Source organism: Salmo trutta, unplaced genomic scaffold (assembly GCF_901001165.1).
Source record: "Salmo trutta unplaced genomic scaffold, fSalTru1.1, whole genome shotgun sequence".
Classification (NCBI taxonomy): Eukaryota; Metazoa; Chordata; class Actinopteri; order Salmoniformes; family Salmonidae; genus Salmo; species Salmo trutta.
Window position 1 is genome coordinate 127974 of NW_021822709.1, and position 19098 is coordinate 147071.

At 45.5% G+C, this 19098-nt stretch overlaps 1 protein-coding gene and 1 long non-coding RNA gene across 2 annotated transcripts in view; one reads left to right on the top strand and one right to left on the bottom strand.

Annotated features, from left to right (window-relative positions):
• LOC115183951 (uncharacterized) overlaps positions 1-953 on the bottom strand; it is a 4603-nt gene extending 3650 nt beyond the window's left edge. The window contains exon 1 of the long non-coding RNA XR_003874134.1: positions 780-953. This is a non-coding gene — a long non-coding RNA (uncharacterized LOC115183951). The remainder of the gene's footprint in view (positions 1-779) is intronic.
• A 5854-nt stretch (positions 954-6807) lies between these two features.
• The window catches only part of LOC115183947 (WD repeat domain phosphoinositide-interacting protein 2), a 32543-nt gene continuing 20252 nt past the window's right edge, over positions 6808-19098 (top strand). The window contains exon 1 of the mRNA XM_029744930.1: positions 6808-7075. Coding sequence (XP_029600790.1) covers positions 7002-7075 — 74 coding nt within the window. The 5' untranslated portion in view covers positions 6808-7001. The remainder of the gene's footprint in view (positions 7076-19098) is intronic.

Sequence of the window (19098 nt, forward strand, 5' to 3'; positions counted from 1 at the left end):
CTCTCTCTCTCTCATTCTGCTTGTTGCGTTAGAATGGGGAACTATAATCTGCAGCAGTGAACAGAATGAACAGAATGTTAGTAATGCTGAGTATCAGACGTGGCGTCTGGTCCACCAGATCTTTACATCTCAGAGGATCTGTTTCTGAATCCTGCTAGTGGCAAGACACACACACACGCACGCGCACGCACACACACACGCACACACACACACACACACACAGACACACACACTCACGCACGCACACGCACACACACTTGTCCCCAAGCGCATCGGTGCACATGGCTTCACATCAGCTATCAGACACCCAACTCCAACCATCAACCAACCTAACCCCAACCATCAACCAACCATCAACCAACCCAACCCCAACCATCAACCAACCCAACCCCAACCATCAACCAACCCAACCCCAACCATCAACCAACCCAACCCCAACCATCAACCAACCAAACCCCAACCATCAACCAACCCAACCCAACCCCAACCATCAACCAACCAACCTAACCCCAACCAACCCCAACCCCAACCATCAACCAACCCAACCCCAACCATCAACCAACCCAACTCCAACCAACCTAACCCCAACCAACCTAACTCCAACCAACCTAACTCCAACCAACCTAACTCCAACCAACTTAACTCCAACCATCAACCAACCCAATCCAACCCCAACTGTCAACTAACCAACAAACAACAATATTAGTTAAGTAGTTGAATAAAACGTCCCTTTATCAGAGTAATATTAATTCCTCTGTCTAGAATAATATTCTGCCTACCTTCCATATCGGCTCTTCTTAAAGTCCATACCGGCGACAACATGGATTTAACGGTTTCACTCGGCCCCGTTACTGTTCTCAGCTATCTACTAGCGAGGCCGCAACGGATTACCCTGGGCGTCTGAACACAAACAGGAGCCCACACTGGGAGGGAGAGGGAGGGAGAGAGAGAGGGAGGGAGGGAGGGAGGGAGGGAGAGGGGGGAGAGGGAGAGGGAGGGAGAGGGGGAGAGGGAGAGAGGGAGAGGGAGGGAGAGGGGGAGAGGGAGAGAGGGAGGGAGAGGGGAGAGGGAGGGAGAGGGAGGGAGAGGGGGAGAGGGAGAGAGATAGTTGCGAGGGAGGGAGAGAGAGAGAGAGAGAGAGATTCACATACACTGCTGCTACTCTGTTTATTATCCATCTGATTGCCAAGTCACTTTTACCCATACCTACTCAGAGAGGCTGCTGCTTACATTAAGACCCAATCACGGGCCACTTTAATAAACGGATCACTTGTCACTTTATACAATGCCACTAAATGACGCCACTTTAATATGTTTACATATCTTACATTGCTCATATGTATTTACTGTATTTTATACCATCCATATACTTACATGTACATATTCTCATTCACCCCTTTAGATGTGTGTGTATTAGGTATTTGTTGTGGAATTGTTAGATTACTTGTTAGATATTACTGCACTGTTGGAACTAGAAGCACAAGCATTTCTCTACACTCGCATTAACATCTGCTAACCATGTGTATGGACCAATAACATCTGCTAACCATGAGACCAATAACATCTGCTAACCATGTGTATGTGACCAATAACATCTGCTAACCATGTGTATGGACCAATAACATCTGCTAACCATGTGACCAATAACATCTGCTAACCATATGTATGGACCAATAACATCTGCTAACCATGTGTATGGACCAATAACACCTGCTAACCATGTGTATGGACCAATAACATCTGCTAACCATGTGACCAATAACATCTGCTAACCATGTGTATGTGACCAATAACATCTGCTAACCATGTGTATGGACCAATAACATCTGCTAACCATGTGTATGGACCAATAACATCTGCTAACCATGTGACCAATAACATCTGCTAACCATGTGTAATGGACCAATAACATCTGCTAACCATGTGTATGGACCAATAACATCTGCTAACCATGTGACCAATAACATCTGCTAACCATGTGTATGGACCAATAACACCTGCTAACCATGTGTATGGACCAATAACATCTGCTAACCATGTGACCAATAACATCTGCTAACCATGTGACCAATAACACCTGCTGACCATGTGTATGGACCAATAACATCTGCTAACCATGTGTATGGACCAATAACACCTGCTAACCATGTGTATGGACCAATAACATCTGCTAACCATGTGACCAATAACATCTGCTGACCATGTGTATGTGACCAATAACATCTGCTAACCATGTGTATGGACCAATAACATCTGCTAACCATGTGTATGGACCAATAACATCTGCTAACCATGTGACCAATAACATCTGCTAACCATGTGACCAATAACATATGCTAACCATGTGTATGGACCAATAACATCTGCTAACCATGTGTATGGACCAATAACATCTGCTAACCATGTGACCAATAACATCTGCTAACCATGTGACCAATAACATCTGCTAACCATGTGACCAATAACATCTGCTAACCATGTGGATGGACCAATAACATCTGCTGACCATGTGTATGGACCAATAACATCTGCTAACCATGTGACCAATACATCTGCTAACCATGTGACCAATAACATCTGCTAACCATGTGTATGGACCAATAACATCTGCTAACCATGTGTATGTGACCAATAACATCTGCTAACCATGTGACCAATAACATACCATGTGTATGGACCAATAACATCTGCTAACCATGTGTATGGACCAATAACATCTGCTAACCATGTGTATGGACCAATAACATCTGCTGACCATGTGTATGGACCAATAACATCTGCTAACCATGTGTATGGACCAATAACATCTGCTAACCATGTGTATGGACCAATAACATCTGCTAACCATGTGACCAATAACATCTGCTAACCATGTGTATGTGACCAATAACATCTGCTGACCATGTGTATGGACCAATAACATCTGCTAACCATGTGACCAATAACATCTGCTAACCATGTGACCAATAACATCTGCTAACCATGTGTATGGACCAATAACATCTGCTAACCATGTGTATGGACCAATAACATCTGCTAACCATGTGTATGGACCAATAACATCTGCTAACCATGTGACCAATAACATCTGCTAACCATGTTTTGATTTGATTTGATTTGACTATTTCCTTTTTTATTTCTCTAGTTTGTCTAACTTTTAACTCTGGATTGTTGTGAAAGGCACATGCATACATTCACACTCCTTCACACTCTTCACATACAGTGTCATTCGGAAAGTATTCAGACCCCTTGACTTTTTCCACATTTTGTTACGTTACAGCCTTATTCTAAAATGGATTAAATAAAATCCTCATCAATCTACACGCAATACCCCATAATGACATCACAATACCCCATAATGACAGGGAAAAAAGTTTTTTTCGAAATTTTAGCAAATTTGTTAATAAAAAATAAAAAACAGATACCTTGTTTACATAAGTATTCAGACTCTTTGCTATGAGACTCGAAATTGAACTCAGGTGCATCCTGTTTCCATTGATCATCCTTGAGATGTTTCTACAACTTGGAGTCCACTTGTGGTAAATTCCAACAGTTGACTGTGCACGTCAGAGCAAAAACCAAGCCATGAGGTCGAAGTAATTGTCCGTAGAGTTCAGAGACAGGATTGTGTCGAGGCACAGATCTGGGGAAGGGTACCAGAACATTTCTGTAGCATTGAAGGTCCCCAAAAACAAAGTGGCCTCCATCATTCTTAAATGGAAGAAGTTTGGAACCACTAAGACTCTTCCTAGAGCTGGCCGCCCGGCCAAACTGAGCAATCGGGGGACCTGATGGTCACCCTGACAGAGCTCCAGAGTTCCTCTGTAGAGATGGGAGAACCTTCCAGAAGGACAACCATCTCTGCAGCACTCCACCAATCAGGCCTTTATGGTGGAGTGTCCAGACGGAAGCCAGTCCTCAGTAAAAGGCACATGACAGCCGACTTGGAGTTTGCCAAAAGGCACCTAAAGGACTCTCAGACCATGAGAAACAAGATTCTCTGGTCTGATGAAACCAAGATTGAACTCTTTGGCCTGAATGCCAAGCATCACGTCTGGAGGAAACCTGGTACCATCCCTACGGTGAAGCATGGTGGTGGCAGCATCATGCTGTGGGGATGTTTAACTTGTTATGGATAGGGGGCAGTATTTTCACGGCCGGATAAAAAACGTACCTGATTTAATCTGGTTATTACTCCTGCCCAGAAACTAGAATATGCATATAATTAGTAGCTTTGGATAGAAAACACCCCAAAGTTTCTAAAACTGTTTGAATGATGTCTGTGAGTATAACAGAACTCAAATGGCAGGCCAAAACCTGAGAAGATTCTGTACAGGAAGTACCCTGTCTGACCATTTCTTGGCCTTCTTTGTCATCTCTATCCAAAACAAAGGATCTCTGCTGTAACATGACACTTTCTAAGGCTCCCATAGGCTCTCAGAAGGCGCCAGAACGTTGAATGATGACTCTGCAGCCCATGGCTGAAAAACAGTAGCGCATTTGGATAGTGGTCGATCTGAGAACAATGAGACGGGTGCGCGCGTGCACATGAAGAGTCCATTTTACTTTTTCAGTCTTTCAACGAAAACAACGACTCCCGGTCGGAATATTAGCGCTATTTTACGAGAAAAATTGCATAAAAATGTATTTTAAACAGCGTTTGACATGCTTCGAAGTACGGTAATGGAATATTTTGAAATTTTTTGTCACGATACGCGTCCGCGCGTCACCCTTCATTACCCTTCGGATAGTGTCTTGAACGCACGAACAAAACGCCGCTATTTGGATATAACTATGGATTATTTGGAACCAAACCAACATTTGTTGTTGAAGTAGAAGTCCTGGGAGTGCATTCTGACGAAGAACAGCAAAGGTAATCCAATTTTTCTTATAGTAAATCTGAGTTTGGTGAGGACCAAACTTGGTGGGTGTCAAATTAGCTAGCCCGTGATGGCGAGCTATCTACTCAGAATATTGCAAAATGTGCTTTCACTGAAAAGCTATTTTAAAATCGGACACCGCGATTGCATAAAGAAGTTCTGTATCTATAATTCTTAAAATAATTGTTATGTTTTTTGTGAACGTTTATCGTGAGTAATTTAGTCAATTCACCGGAAGTGTTCGGTGGGAATGCTAGTTCTGAACGTCACATGCTAATGTAAAAAAGCTGTTTTTTGATATAAATATGTACTTGATTGAACAAAACATGCATGTATTGTATAACATAATGTCCTAGGAGTGTCATCTGATGAAGATCATCAAAGGTTAGTGCTGCATTTAGCTGTGGTTTTGGTTTTTGTGACATTATATGCTAGCTTGAAAAATGGGTGTCTGATTATTTCTGGCTGGGTACTCCGCTGACATAATCTAATGTTTTGCTTTCGCTGTAAAGACTTTTTGAAATCGAGGAGTTTGTATTTCGCGCCACGCCCATCATTGGATATTGGAGCAGGTGTTCCGCTAGCGGAACGTCTAGATGTAAGATTAACTGCAGCAGGGACTGGGAGACTAGTCAGGATCAAGGGAAAGATGAACGGAGCAAAGTACAGAGAAATCCTTGATGAAAACCTGCTCCAGAACCTCAGACTGGGGCTGAAGGTTCACCTTCCAACAGGACAACGACCCTAAGCACACAGCCAAGACAACGCAGGAGTGGCTTTGGGACAAGTCTCTGAATGTCCTTGAGTGGCCCAGCCAGAGCCCAGACTTGAACCCGATCGAACATCTCTGGAGAAACCTGAAAATAGCTGTGCAGCAACGCTCCCCATCCAAACTGACAGAGCTTGAGAGGATCTGCAGAGAAGATTGGGAGAAACTCCCCAAATACAGGTGTGCCAAGCTTGTAACGTCATACCAAAGAAGACTTGGGGCTGTAATCGCTGCCGAAGGTGCTTCAACAAAGTACAAGGTCTGAATACTTATGTAAATGTGATATTTCAGTTTTTTATTTGTAAGAAATTTGCCAAGAAATTCTAAAAACCTGTTTTTGCTTTGTCATTATGTGGTATTGTGTGTAGATTGATGAGGAGGGGAAAAAACAATTTAATACATTTTAGAATAAGGCTGTAACGTAACAAAATGTGGAAAAAGTTTCTTACTTTTGAAAAATGTTGCATTGATGGTAAAGGGCTTGTAAGCAAGCATTTCACGGTAAATACTGTTGTATTCAAGGCATGTAACAAATACAATTTTATTTGAGTACATTACATTACATTACATTACCTTGACAACAACAGGCGGACATCTTGGACGCAGTCTCCAGTTCTTATTAAACCGCAGTTGTCCAGTGTCTAAAAATTATGAAAATGTATGTTGTCAGACTGCGCCATCTCTTGGTGACAAGTACGTCAGAATATCAATAATATCAATAGTATAGCCACGACCACAGAACAATCAGACAGATATTTCACCGGATGTGTAAATATGAAGCATCCGGTTGGCGTTTCCACTCACTACCAAATATGGTGATGAGAGGAAGCACAGTAACCGGAAGTGTGCTTCCTAACGGAAATCTCTGCCCACTGTGATTAATATGTTCCCATTGGAAACGACAGGCTCTGGTTTATCTTGGGTTAGTTCATAAAATCTTTAGTAAAACGGTGGTCGTTGAACAGATTATTGTTTCAACTGAAAACGAGATTCCGATAAATTATAGATTTTTTGAGACGTTGCCCATTAAAGTGATTGTCATTTACCACACGTCGATTTATCTTCTTCCATCCCCATTCACAGCCGTAAACCAAACCTTTTGAAATGGAAGTACGGTCCCTTTAAAAATAAAACTGTCGTAAAAAACCCTGTCACCGCTCATGCGCAGAGAGACCGGAGGGGGGCAACAGCGACTGACAAAAACAACAACAACAACAACAACAACTGTTGGAACCAAGGGAAGAGCGAGATGTCTCCATGAATACAGGCTAACTTCATTCTTACCCAGTTATTATCCACAACCTACCCGACGGCTGCTTTCTCACAAGGCTTGATTAGATGGTGCCGGGCCCATGAACTTGGCTAGTCAGAGCGGGGAGACCGGCTGTAGCCAGCTCCTCTTCGCCAACTTTAACCAGGACAACACGTAAGGAAGGCCGGGGGAAGGGGGGAGAGGGGTGGCCCCTAACCGTTACAGTGGTTTTAAGGGTTTGTTTTTTTAATCGGTGTAGTTGAGGGGTCCCAGCCATCTGTATCTCGACGGAGAGAGGTGCTAGTTAGCTAACTGACAAGCTGTCTGATCACGTTGTCTACTATAGTTCGCATCCATGTCGTTAGCCAGCTAAAAACGCTAACCAGCTAGCCAGCTAAAAACGCTAACCAGCTAGCCAGCTAAAAACGCTAACCAGCTAAAAACGCTAACCAGCTAGCCAGCTAAAAACGCTAACCAGCTAGCCAGCTAAAACCGCTAACCAGCTAAAAACGCTAACCAGCTAGTCAGCTAAAACGCTAACCAGCTAAAACGCTAACCAGCTAAAACGCTAACCAGCTAGCCAGCTAAAACGCTAACCAGCTAGCCAGCTAAAACGCTAACCAGCTAGCCAGCTAAAACGCTAAACAGCTAGCCAGCTAAAACGCTAGCCAGCTAAAACGCTAACCAGCTAGCCAACTAAAACGCTTACCAGCTAGCCAGCTAAAACGCTAACCAACTAAAACGCTAACCAGCTAGCCAGCTAAAAACGCTAACCAGCTAGCCAGCTAAAACGCTAACCAGCTAGAACGCTAACCAGCTAGCCAGCTAAAGTGACTGGATAAGCAAGAAGCGTAAACTAGTTGTCTAACAGAAAAAGGCCCAGGGGATCATTCCTTTAATATGACAGTGTATTGATACCAGAACCAATATCTGGGGAAAAGGCGAGATGTCCTCTCTGTCCAGAAAGCTATGATTCCCTCTGGACCCTCATTTATAAACGCTACACAGAATATGGCCCAAAACATGCGTGTATCAGTTCACGAAAAAGTCTGAAAACTGAACTTGACTTGATAGTGTGCTTATTCTCCCGGTAACTTCAGACCATGCCTATCAAATCAAATGTATTTATATCGCCCTTCTTACATCAGCTGATATCTCAAAGTGCTGTACAGAAATGTACTAATGCTGTATCACATCCGGCCGTGATTGGGAGTCCCACAGGGCGGTGCACAAATTCCCGGTTTGGCCAGGGTAGGCCGTCAATGGAAATACTATTTTGTTCTTAACTTTTATGGGCTACCTAGCGTCCCACCTGCGGGACACAGCCAGTGAAATATCTGGGCGGCAAATACAAAATGTCATAATTCAACTTTCTCAAACATACAACGATTTTACACCATTTTAAAGATACACTTCTCCTTGATGTAACCACATTGTCCGATTTCAAAAAGGCTTTACTGCGAAAGCAAAACATTAGATTATGTTAGGAGAGTACATACAGTGGCGGGGAAAAAAGTATTTGATCCCCTGCTGATGTAACCAATGTGAAATGGCTAGTTAGTTAGCGGTGGTGCGCGCTATTAGCGTTTCAATCGGGTGACGTCACTCGCTCTGAGACTTGAAGTAGGGTTTCCCCTTGCGTTGCAAGGGCCGCGGCTTTTGTGGCGCGATGGGTAACGATGCTTCGTGGGGTGTCAGTTGTTGATGTGTGCAAGATTTTGTACGTTTGCCCACTGACAAAGAAAGGATCAGTCTATAATTTTAGTGGTAGGTTTATTTGAACAGTGAGAGACAGAATAACAACAAAAATATCCAGAAAAACGCATGTCAGAAATGTTATAAATTGATTTGCATTTTAATGAGGGAAATAAGTATTTGACCCCCTCTCAATCAGAAAGATTTCTGGCTCCCAGGTGTCTTTTATACAGGTAACGAGCTGAGATTAGGAGCACACTCTTAAAGGGAGTGCTCCTAATCTCAGCTTGTTACCTGTATAAAAGACACCTGTCCACAGAAGCAATCAATCAGATTCCAAACTCTCCACCATGGACAAGACCAAAGAGCTCTCCAAGGATGTCAGGGACAAGATTGTAGACCTACACAAGGCTGGAATGGGCTACAAGACCATCGCCAAGCAGCTTGGTGAGAAAGTGAAAACATTTGCGATTATTCGCAAATGGAAGAAACACAAAAGAACTGTCAATATCCCTCGGCCTGGTGCTCCATGCAAGATCTCACCTCATGGAGTTGCAATGATCATGAGAACGGTGAGGAATCAGCCCAGAACTACACGGGAGGATCTTGTCAATGATCTCAAGGCAGCTGGGACCATAGTCACCAAGAAAACAATTGGTAACACACTACGCCGTGAAGGACTGAAATCCTGCAGCGCCCGCAAGGTCCCCCTGCTCAAGAATACATATACATGCCCGTCTGAAGTTTGCCAATGAACATCTGAATGACTCAAAGGACAACTGGTGAAAGTGTTGTGGTCAGATAAGACCAAAATGGAGCTCTATGACATCAACTCAACTCGTCGTGTTTGGAGGAGGAGGAATGCTGCCTATGACCCCAAGATCACCATCTCCACCGTCAAACATGGAGGTGGAAACATTATGCTTTGGGGGTGTTTTTCTGCTAAGGGGACAGGACAACTTCACCGCATCAAAGGGACGATGGATGGGGCCATGTACCGCCAAATCTTGGGTGAGAACCTCCTTCCCTCAGCCAGGGCATTGAAAATGGGTCGTGGATGGGTATTCCAGCATGACAAAATCCCTCCTGAGATGTGTGCAAACCTGGTGGCCAACTACAAGAAACGTCTGACCTCTGTGATTGCCAACAAGGGTTTTGCCACCAAGTACTAAGTAATGTTTTGCAGAGGGGTCAAATACTTATTTCCCTCATTAAAATGCAAATCAATTTATAACATTTTTGACATGCGTTTTTTCTGGATTTTTGTTGTTGTTATTCTGTCTCTCACTGTTCAAATAAACCTACTATTAAAATTATAGACTGATCATTTCTTTGTAAGTGGGCAAACGTACAAAATCAGCAGGGGATCAAATACTCCCCCCCCCCCCCACTGTAGACAAAAATAATCACACAGCCATTTTCCAAGCAAGGGCATGTGTCAATAAAACCCAAAACACAGCTAAATGAAGCACTAACCTTTGACGATCTTCATCAGATGACACTCCTAGGACATTATGTTACACAATGTTTTGTTCGATAAAGTTCATATTTATATCCAAAAACAGCAATTTACATTGGCGCGTGATGTTCAGAAATGTATTCCCACCGGTGAATGTGCACATCAATTTACAAAAATACTCATCATAAACGTTGACAAAATATATAACAATTATTTAAAGAATTATAGATAGACTACTCCTGGATGCAACCGCTGTGTCAGATTTTAAAATAGCTTTACGGAGAAAGCACATTTTTCAATATTCTGAGTACATAGCTCAGCCATCACGGTGAGCTATTCAGACACCCGCCAAGTTCGGGGCAACCTAAACTCAGAAATAGTATTAGAAATATTCTCTTACCTTTGCTAATCTTTGTCAGAATGCACTCCCAGGACTGTTACTTCCACAAGAAATGTTGTTTTTGTTCTAAATAATCCATATTTATGTACAAATACCTCCGTTTTGTTCATGCGTACAGATCATTTATCCAAAGGCATAACGCGCGAGCGCGGAACGCGAGACGAAAAGTCAAAGTGTTCCATTACCGTACTTAGAAGCATGTCAAATGCTATTTAAAATTAATCTTTATGGTATTTTTAACGTAAAATTGTGATAATATTCCAACCGGACAATAGCGTATTCATTCAAGAAGAAAAAGAAGGAGGGGCGTGCTCGTGTGACTGCGCATATCCAATCCCTTTGTTGCCAGGCAGACCACTCAGTAACTGAGCTCCTATTATCTGCCCAGTGACAGGAAAATGCTCAAATCACTTTCTGAAGGCTTTAGACAGCCAATGGAAGCCTTCGGAAGTGCAACGTCCCCCACAGACACTGTAGTTTTGATAGAGAATCAAAAGAACTACAATTCTCAGACTTTCCACTTCCTGCTTGGAATTTTCTCAGGTTTTTGCCTGCCATATGAGTTCTGTTATACTCACAGACACCATTCAAACAGTTTTAGAAACTTCAGAGTGTTTTCTATCCAAATCTACTAATATGCATATTCTAGTTTCTGGGCCAGAGTAGTAACCTGTTTAATTTGGGTACGTTTTTTATCCGGCCGTGAAAATACTGCCCCCTAGCCCAGACAGGTTTTAGCTGACTGGCCTAGTTAAATAAAAATGTAAAAGTGTGCTGAGCGATTAGTGCTTTTTGAGGTCTTTTCGGTTCATTATTTTTTTTAAATTAACATGTTTCGATAATTTTTTTTAACATTAAATGCATTATGAAATAATGATTAGAATGATTAGCGCTTTTTAATGGAAATACCAAATCCAAAAATAGTGAACATTCAATAATTGAAAATATTCCACTGTCTCTGTCAGAAATGACTAATAAATCATACATTTTCGGAAAGTCGTAATGCTACTGTCCCCACTACAACAACAACATACTTAAACACATGTAATGTTGTCCTTGAAACCTTTCATTGAAATACTGAAGAATTCCATTCATTCCTATGAAGAACTGCTCCTACCGAGGAGTGCCAATATGGCTTAAAGCTTCTCAATGGCCAATACAAAGCATCAGCAGTCCAGGGTTTATATACATCGTTGGTCTGTGCGTATCTAACCTAACTTAGCAGGCGGAGAGAAAAACAGAGTTTCTAAACCTAAAGTGAATCTGTTTGTGTCCGAGATGGAAAAGAACAGGCGCAATGGATGATGGTCATTGTAGTTAATTAGTGAGTTTGAGCTGAACTTGGTTTGAATATTTGCATAATGAAAACTTCAACTCCCTTCAGCCCAGCATCTCATAGTTCTTTTTTTCATTATATTTATTTATCCTTTATTTAACTAGGCAAGTCAGTTAAGAACACATTCTTATTTACAATGACGGCCTACCGGGGAACAGTGGGTTAACTGCCTTGTTCAGGGGGCAGAACGACAGATTTTTACCTTGTCAGCTCGGGGATTCGATCCAGCAACCTTTCGGTTACTGGCCCAACGCTCCAACCACTAGACTATTTGCCTTAATTTCTCTCGTGAATGATTTAATTTCTCTCTGGAGAAATGGTGCGCGTTGACCTCACAAAAACCCCTTGAACTAATAATAGAACCAACGTTGGTCAAGTAGTTGTTTAATAACCAAACCCCCCCTGGAAATGTGGTTCATCGCTCAGCACTAGTACACACAGCTTCTAGTGGTTGAAGTATTGCATTAGGGTCAGGGGTTAGGGTCAAGGGTTAGGGTCAGGGTTAGGGTCAGGGGTTAGGGTCAAGGGTTAGGGACAGGGGTTAGGGGTTAGTGAAGTATTGCATTAGGGTCAGGGTTAGGGTTAGGGTTAGGGTTAGGGTCAGGGGTTAGGGTCAAGGGTTAGGGACAGGGGTTAGGGTCAGGGTCAGGGGTTAGGGTTAGTGAAGTATTGCATTGGGGTCAGGGGTTAGGGTCAGGGGTCAGGGGCAGGGGTTAGGGGTTAGTGAAGTATTGCATTGGGGTCAGGGGTTAGGGTTAGGGTCAGGGTTAGGGTCAGGGGTTAGGGTCAGGGGCAGGGGTTAGGGGTTAGTGAAGTATTGCATTGGGGTCAGGGGTTAGGGTCAGGGGCAGGGGCAGGGGTTAGGGTTAGTGAAGTATTGCAGTGGGGTCAGGGTTAGGGTCAGGGTTATGGGTCAGGGTTAAGGGTTAGGGTTAGTGAAGTATTGCAGTGGGGTCAGGGTTAAGGGTCAGGGTTAAGGGTCAGGGTTAAGGGTTAGTGAAGTATTGCAGTGGGGTCAGGGTTAGGGGTTAGTGAAGTATTGCAGTGGGGTCAGGGGTCAGGGTTAGGGGTTAGGGGTTAGTGAAGTATTGCAGTGGGGTCAGGGTTAGGGTCAGGGTTAGGGTTAGGCTTAGGGGTTAGTGAAGTATTGCATTGCAAGAAGGCAAAAGGAGCCTCGTATATATGATGTCACTCTTATTCAGAACAACAACAAAAACGGGGCAGCTATGCCTGACTATAATAACAAGACGCAATCATTTTGCTGTTTAACGAGAAGAGCGGAAATCAATGTATTTTATCTTTGCATTGTAAAATAATTACAACTAGGCATCTATTTCTATTGTTTCGTCCATTTCCTGATCATTGCAGAATAAATTCCTCACCTTTTCTGTCTGTGATGGTTTCATACTGGCCTACGACAAGATAGGACAGGCTACCATTCGTCCCGTCGCTCATTTTCATTGGACCCACTTCACAGTATGTAAATAGATAACCTATGTCAAGTATTTTGCTCTGTACGTTCTGATCCGAAGCGCAGTTTAATGGTAGAGCGGATGGTTCACCCTTTTTAGGCTCAGTCTGTAGACTGAAATGGGACGTTTCTATAGTAGTGCCCCTGAAGAACATCACAAAATTACACCTGCTGAGTGTTCTGGCCTTCAGCATGGTGTGTTATATATACTGGCCTTCCCTGTGGTTCAGTTGGTAGAGCAACGCCAGCATGGTGTGTTATACATACTGGCCTTCCCTGTGGTTCAGTTGGTAGAGCAACGCCAGCATGGTGTGTTATATATACTGGCCTTCCCTGTGGTTCAGTTGGTAGAGCAACGCCAGCATGGTGTGTTATATATACTGGCCTTCCCTGTGGCTCAGTTGGTAGAGCAACGCCAGCATGGTGTGTTATACATACTGGCCTTCCCTGTGGTTCAGTTGGTAGAGCAACACTAGCATGGTGTGTTATATATACTGGCCTTCCCTGTGGCTCAGTTGGTAGAGCAACGCCAGCATGGTGTGTTATATATACTGGCCTTCCCTGTGGTTCAGTTGGTAGAGCAACGCCAGCATGGTGTGTTATATATACTGGCCTTCCCTGTGGTTCAGTTGGTAGAGCAACGCCAGCATGGTGTGTTATATATACTGGCCTTCCCTGTGGTTCAGTTGGTAGAGCAACGCCAGCATGGTGTGTTATATATACTGGCCTTCCCTGTGGCTCAGTTGGTAGAGCAACGCCAGCATGGTGTGTTATATATACTGGCCTTCCCTGTGGCTCAGTTGGTAGAGCAACGCCAGCATGGTGTGTTATACATACTGGCCTTCCCTGTGGTTCAGTTGGTAGAGCAACGCCAGCATGGTGTGTTATATATACTGGCCTTCCCTGTGGTTCAGTTGGTAGAGCAACGCCAGCATGGTGTGTTATATATACTGGCCTTCCCTGTGGTTCAGTTGGTAGAGCAACGCCAGCATGGTGTGTTATATATACTGGCCTTCCCCGTGGTTCAGTTGGTAGAGCAACCGCCAGCATGGTGTGTTATACATACTGGCCTTCCCCGTGGTTCAGTTGGTAGAGCAACGCCAGCATGGTGTGTTATATATACTGGCCTTCCCTGTGTTCAGTTGGTAGAGCAACGCCAGCATGGTTGTGTTATATATACTGGCCTTCCCTGTGGCTCAGTTGGTTAGAGCAACGCCAGCATGGTGTGTTATATATACTGGCCTTCCCTGTGGCTCAGTTGGTTAGAGCAACGCCAGCATGGTGTGTTATATATACTGGCCTTCCCTGTGGTTCAGTTGGTAGAGCAACGCCAGCATGGTGTGTTATATATACTGGCCTTCCCCGTGGTTCAGTTGGTAGAGCAACGCCAGCATGGTGTGTTATATATAATGGCCTTCCCTGTGGTTCAGTTGGTAGAGCAACGCCAGCATGTTGTGTTATATATACTGGCCTTCCCGCTGGTTCAGTTGGTAGAGCAACGCCAGCATGGTGTGTATACATACTGGCCTTCCCGTGGTTCAGTTGGTAGAGCAACGCCAGCATGGTGGTGTTTATATATACTGGCCTTTCCCCGTGGTAGTGGTTCTAGAGCAACGCCAGCATGGTGTGTTATACATACTGGCCTTCCCGTGTTCAGTTGGTAGAGCAACGCCAGCATGGTGTGTTATATATACTGGCCTTCCCTGTGGCTCAGTTGGTAGAGCAACGCCAGCATGGTGTGTTATCTATACTGGCCTTCCCCCCTGTGGCTCAGTTGGTAGAGCAACGCCAGCATGGTGTGTTATTAATACTGGCCTTCCCTGTGGTTCAGTTGGTAGAGCAACGCCAGCATGGTGTGTTATATATACTGGCCTTCCTGTGGTTCAGTTGGTAGAGCAACGCCAGCATGGTGTTTGCAACGCCAGCATGGTGTTTGCAACGCCAGCATGGTGTTTGCAACGCCAGCATGGTGTGTGCAACGCCAGGGTTGTGGGTTCGATTCCCACGGGGGGGGCCAGTACAAAAAATGCATGAAATGAAATGTATGCATTCACTACTGTAAGTCACTCTGGATAAGAGTGTCTGCTAAATGACTCAAATGTAAATGTTATGCAGTTCATTTGGGAAAGTTCATTTTTAACATCTATATTTTGGTCATTTAGCAGACTCTCTTCTCCAGAGTGACTTGGCTAACTAAGGTACTTAAACAACAACACATCACAGTCATAGCATGTAAAATGTTTTTGTAACCGGCTGCTTGCGACTGTATTTTAAAATACATTTATTTTCACTAAGTATTTAGTAGTTTTATTTTTGATTCGTTGGTCTCGATGGTGTTTTGATGCGTTGATCTCGATGGTGTTTTGATACATTGATCTCAATGGTGTTTTGATGCGTTGATCTCGATGGTGTTTTGATACATTGATCTCAATGGTGTTTTGATGCGTTGATCTCAATGGTGTTTTGATGCGTTGATGGTGTTTTGATGCGTTGATCTCGATGGTGTTTTGATTCATTGATGGTGTTTTGATACGTTGATCTCGATGGTGTTTTGATGCGTTGATGGTGTTTTTATACGTTGGTCTGGGTGGTGTTTTGATACGTTGGTCTGGATGGTGTTTTCAGGCGTTGGTCTCGATGGTGTTTTGATGCGTTGGTCTCGATGGTGTTTTGATGCGTTGGTCTCGATGGTGTTTTGATGCGTTGGTCTCTGGTGTTTTGATGCGTTGGTCTCGATGGTGTTTTGATGCGTTGGTCTCGATGGTGTTTTGATACGTTGATCTCGATGGTGTTTTGATGCGTTGATGGTGTTTTGATGCGTTGGTCTCGATGGTGTTTTGATGCGTTGATGGTGTTTTGATGCGTTGGTCTCGATAGTGTTTTGATGCGTTGGTCTCGATGGTGTTTTGATGCGTTGATGGTGTTTTGATGCGTTGATGGTGTTTTGATACGTTGATGGTGTTTTGATACGTTGGTCTCGATGGTGTTTTGATGCGTTGATGGTGCTTTGATGCGTTGATCTCGATGGTGTTTTGATACGTTGGTCTCGATGGTGTTTTGATGCGTTGGTCTCGATTGGGGTTTTGATACGTTGATCTCGATGGTGTTTTGATACGTTGATGGTGTTTTGATACGTTGATCTCAATGGTGTTTTGATACGTTGATGGTGTTTTGATACGTTGATCTAGATGGTGTTTTGATACGTTGATCTAGATGGTGTTTTGATGCGTTGATGGTGTTTTGATACGTTGATCTCGATGGTGTTTTGATACGTTGATGGTGTTTTGATGCGTTGATCTCGATGGTGTTTTGTGTTGGGTGATTTTTACCCGTCCCTGGTGGAGTCTGTGGAAGTGGATGCCATTGCTGACCACTCTGGTCTTTCTGGGTAGTGGGATTGCAACACACACTGTCACAGTCTCTGTCTCTCTCCCCTCGGTCAGACCAGTGTCACCAGCCTGTCTCTCTCTCCTCGGTTAGACCAGTGTCACCAGCCTGTCTCTGTCTCTCTCCCCTCGGTTAGACCAGTGTCACCAGCCTGTCTCTCTCTCCTTGGTTAGACCAGTGTCACCAGCCTGTCTCTGTCTCTCTCTCCTCGGTCAGACCAGTGTCACCAGCCTGTCTCTGTCTCTCTCTCCTCGGTTAGACCAGTGTCACCAGCCTGTCTCTCTCTCCTCGGTTAGACCAGTGTCACCAGCCTGTCTCTCTCCTCGGTTAGACCAGTGTCACCAGCCTGTCTCTCTCTCCTCGGTTAGACCAGTGTCCCCAGCCTGTCTCTGTCTCTCTCTCCTCGGTTAGACCAGTGTCACCAGCCTGTCTCTGTCTCTCTCTCCTCGGTCAGACCAGTGCCACCAGCCTGTCTCTCTCTCCTCGGTCAGACCAGTGTCACCAGCCTGTCTCTGTCTCTCTCTCCTCGGTCAGACCAGTGCCACCAGCCTGTCTCTGTCTCTCTCTCCTCGGTTAGACCAGTGTCACCAGCCTGTCTCTCTCTCCTCGGTTAGACCAGTGTCTCCAGCCTGTCTCTGTCTCTCTCTCCTCGGTTAGACCAGTGCCACCAGCCTGTCTCTGTCTCTCTCTCCTCGGTTAGACCAGTGTCACCAGCCTGTCTCTCTCTCCTCGGTCAGACCAGTGCCACCAGCCTGTCTCTCTCTCCTCGGTTAGACCAGTGTCACCAGCCTGTCTCTGTCTCTCTCTCCTCGGTCAGACCAGTGCCACGAGCCTGTCTCTCTCTCCTCGGTCAGACCAGTGTCACCAGCCTGTCTTTCTCTCCTCGGTCAGACCAGTGTCACCAGCCTGTCTCTGTCTCTCTCTCCTCGGTCAGACCAGTGTCACCAGCCTGTCTCTCTCTCCTCGGTCAGACCAGTGTCCCCAGCCTGTCTCTGTCTCTCTCCCCTCGGTTAGACCAGTGTCACCAGCCTGTCTCTCTCTCCTTGGTTAGACCAGTGTCACCAGCCTGTCTCTGTCTCTCTCTCCTCGGTCAGACCAGTGTCACCAGCCTGTCTCTGTCTCTCTCTCCTCGGTTAGACCAGTGTCACCAGCCTGTCTCTCTCTCCTCGGTTAGACCAGTGTCACCAGCCTGTCTCTCTCCTCGGTTAGACCAGTGTCACCAGCCTGTCTCTCTCTCCTCGGTTAGACCAGTGTCCCCAGCCTGTCTCTGTCTCTCTCTCCTCGGTTAGACCAGTGTCACCAGCCTGTCTCTGTCTCTCTCTCCTCGGTCAGACCAGTGCCACCAGCCTGTCTCTCTCTCCTCGGTCAGACCAGTGTCACCAGCCTGTCTCTGTCTCTCTCTCCTCGGTCAGACCAGTGCCACCAGCCTGTCTCTGTCTCTCTCTCCTCGGTTAGACCAGTGTCACCAGCCTGTCTCTCTCTCCTCGGTTAGACCAGTGTCTCCAGCCTGTCTCTGTCTCTCTCTCCTCGGTTAGACCAGTGCCACCAGCCTGTCTCTGTCTCTCTCTCCTCGGTTAGACCAGTGTCACCAGCCTGTCTCTCTCTCCTCGGTCAGACCAGTGCCACCAGCCTGTCTCTCTCTCCTCGGTTAGACCAGTGTCACCAGCCTGTCTCTGTCTCTCTCTCCTCGGTCAGACCAGTGCCACGAGCCTGTCTCTCTCTCCTCGGTCAGACCAGTGTCACCAGCCTGTCTTTCTCTCCTCGGTCAGACCAGTGTCACCAGCCTGTCTCTGTCTCTCTCTCCTCGGTCAGACCAGTGTCACCAGCCTGTCTTTCTCTCCTCGGTCAGACCAGTGTCACCAGCCTGTCTCTGTCTCTCTCCCCTCGGTTAGACCAGTGTCTCCAGCCTGTCTCTGTCTCTCTCCCCTCGGTCAGACCAGTGTCACCAGCCTGTCTCTGTCTCTCTCTCCTCGGTCAGACCAGTGTCACCAGCCTGTCTCTCTCTCCTCGGTCAGACCAGTGTCACCAGCCTGTCTCTGTCTCTCTCTCCTCGGTTAGACCAGTGTCTCCAGCCTGTCTCTGTCTCTCTCTCCTCGGTTAGACCAGTGTCCCCAGCCTGTCTCTGTCTCTCTCCCCTCGGTTAGACCAGTATCACCAGCCTGTCTCTCTCTCCTCGGTCAGACCAGTGTCACCAGCCTGTCTCTCTCTCCTCGGTTAGACCAGTGTCACCAGCCTGTCTCTCTCTCCTCGGTTAGACCAGTGTCACCAGCCTGTCTCTCTCTCCTCGGTCAGACCAGTGTCACCAGCCTGTCTCTGTCTCTCTCCCCTCGGTTAGACCAGTGTCACCAGCCTGTCTCTGTCTCTCTCTCTCCTCGGTTAGACCAGTGTCACCAGCCTGTCTCTCTCTCCTCGGTTAGACCAGTGTCACCAGCCTGTCTCTCTCTCCTCG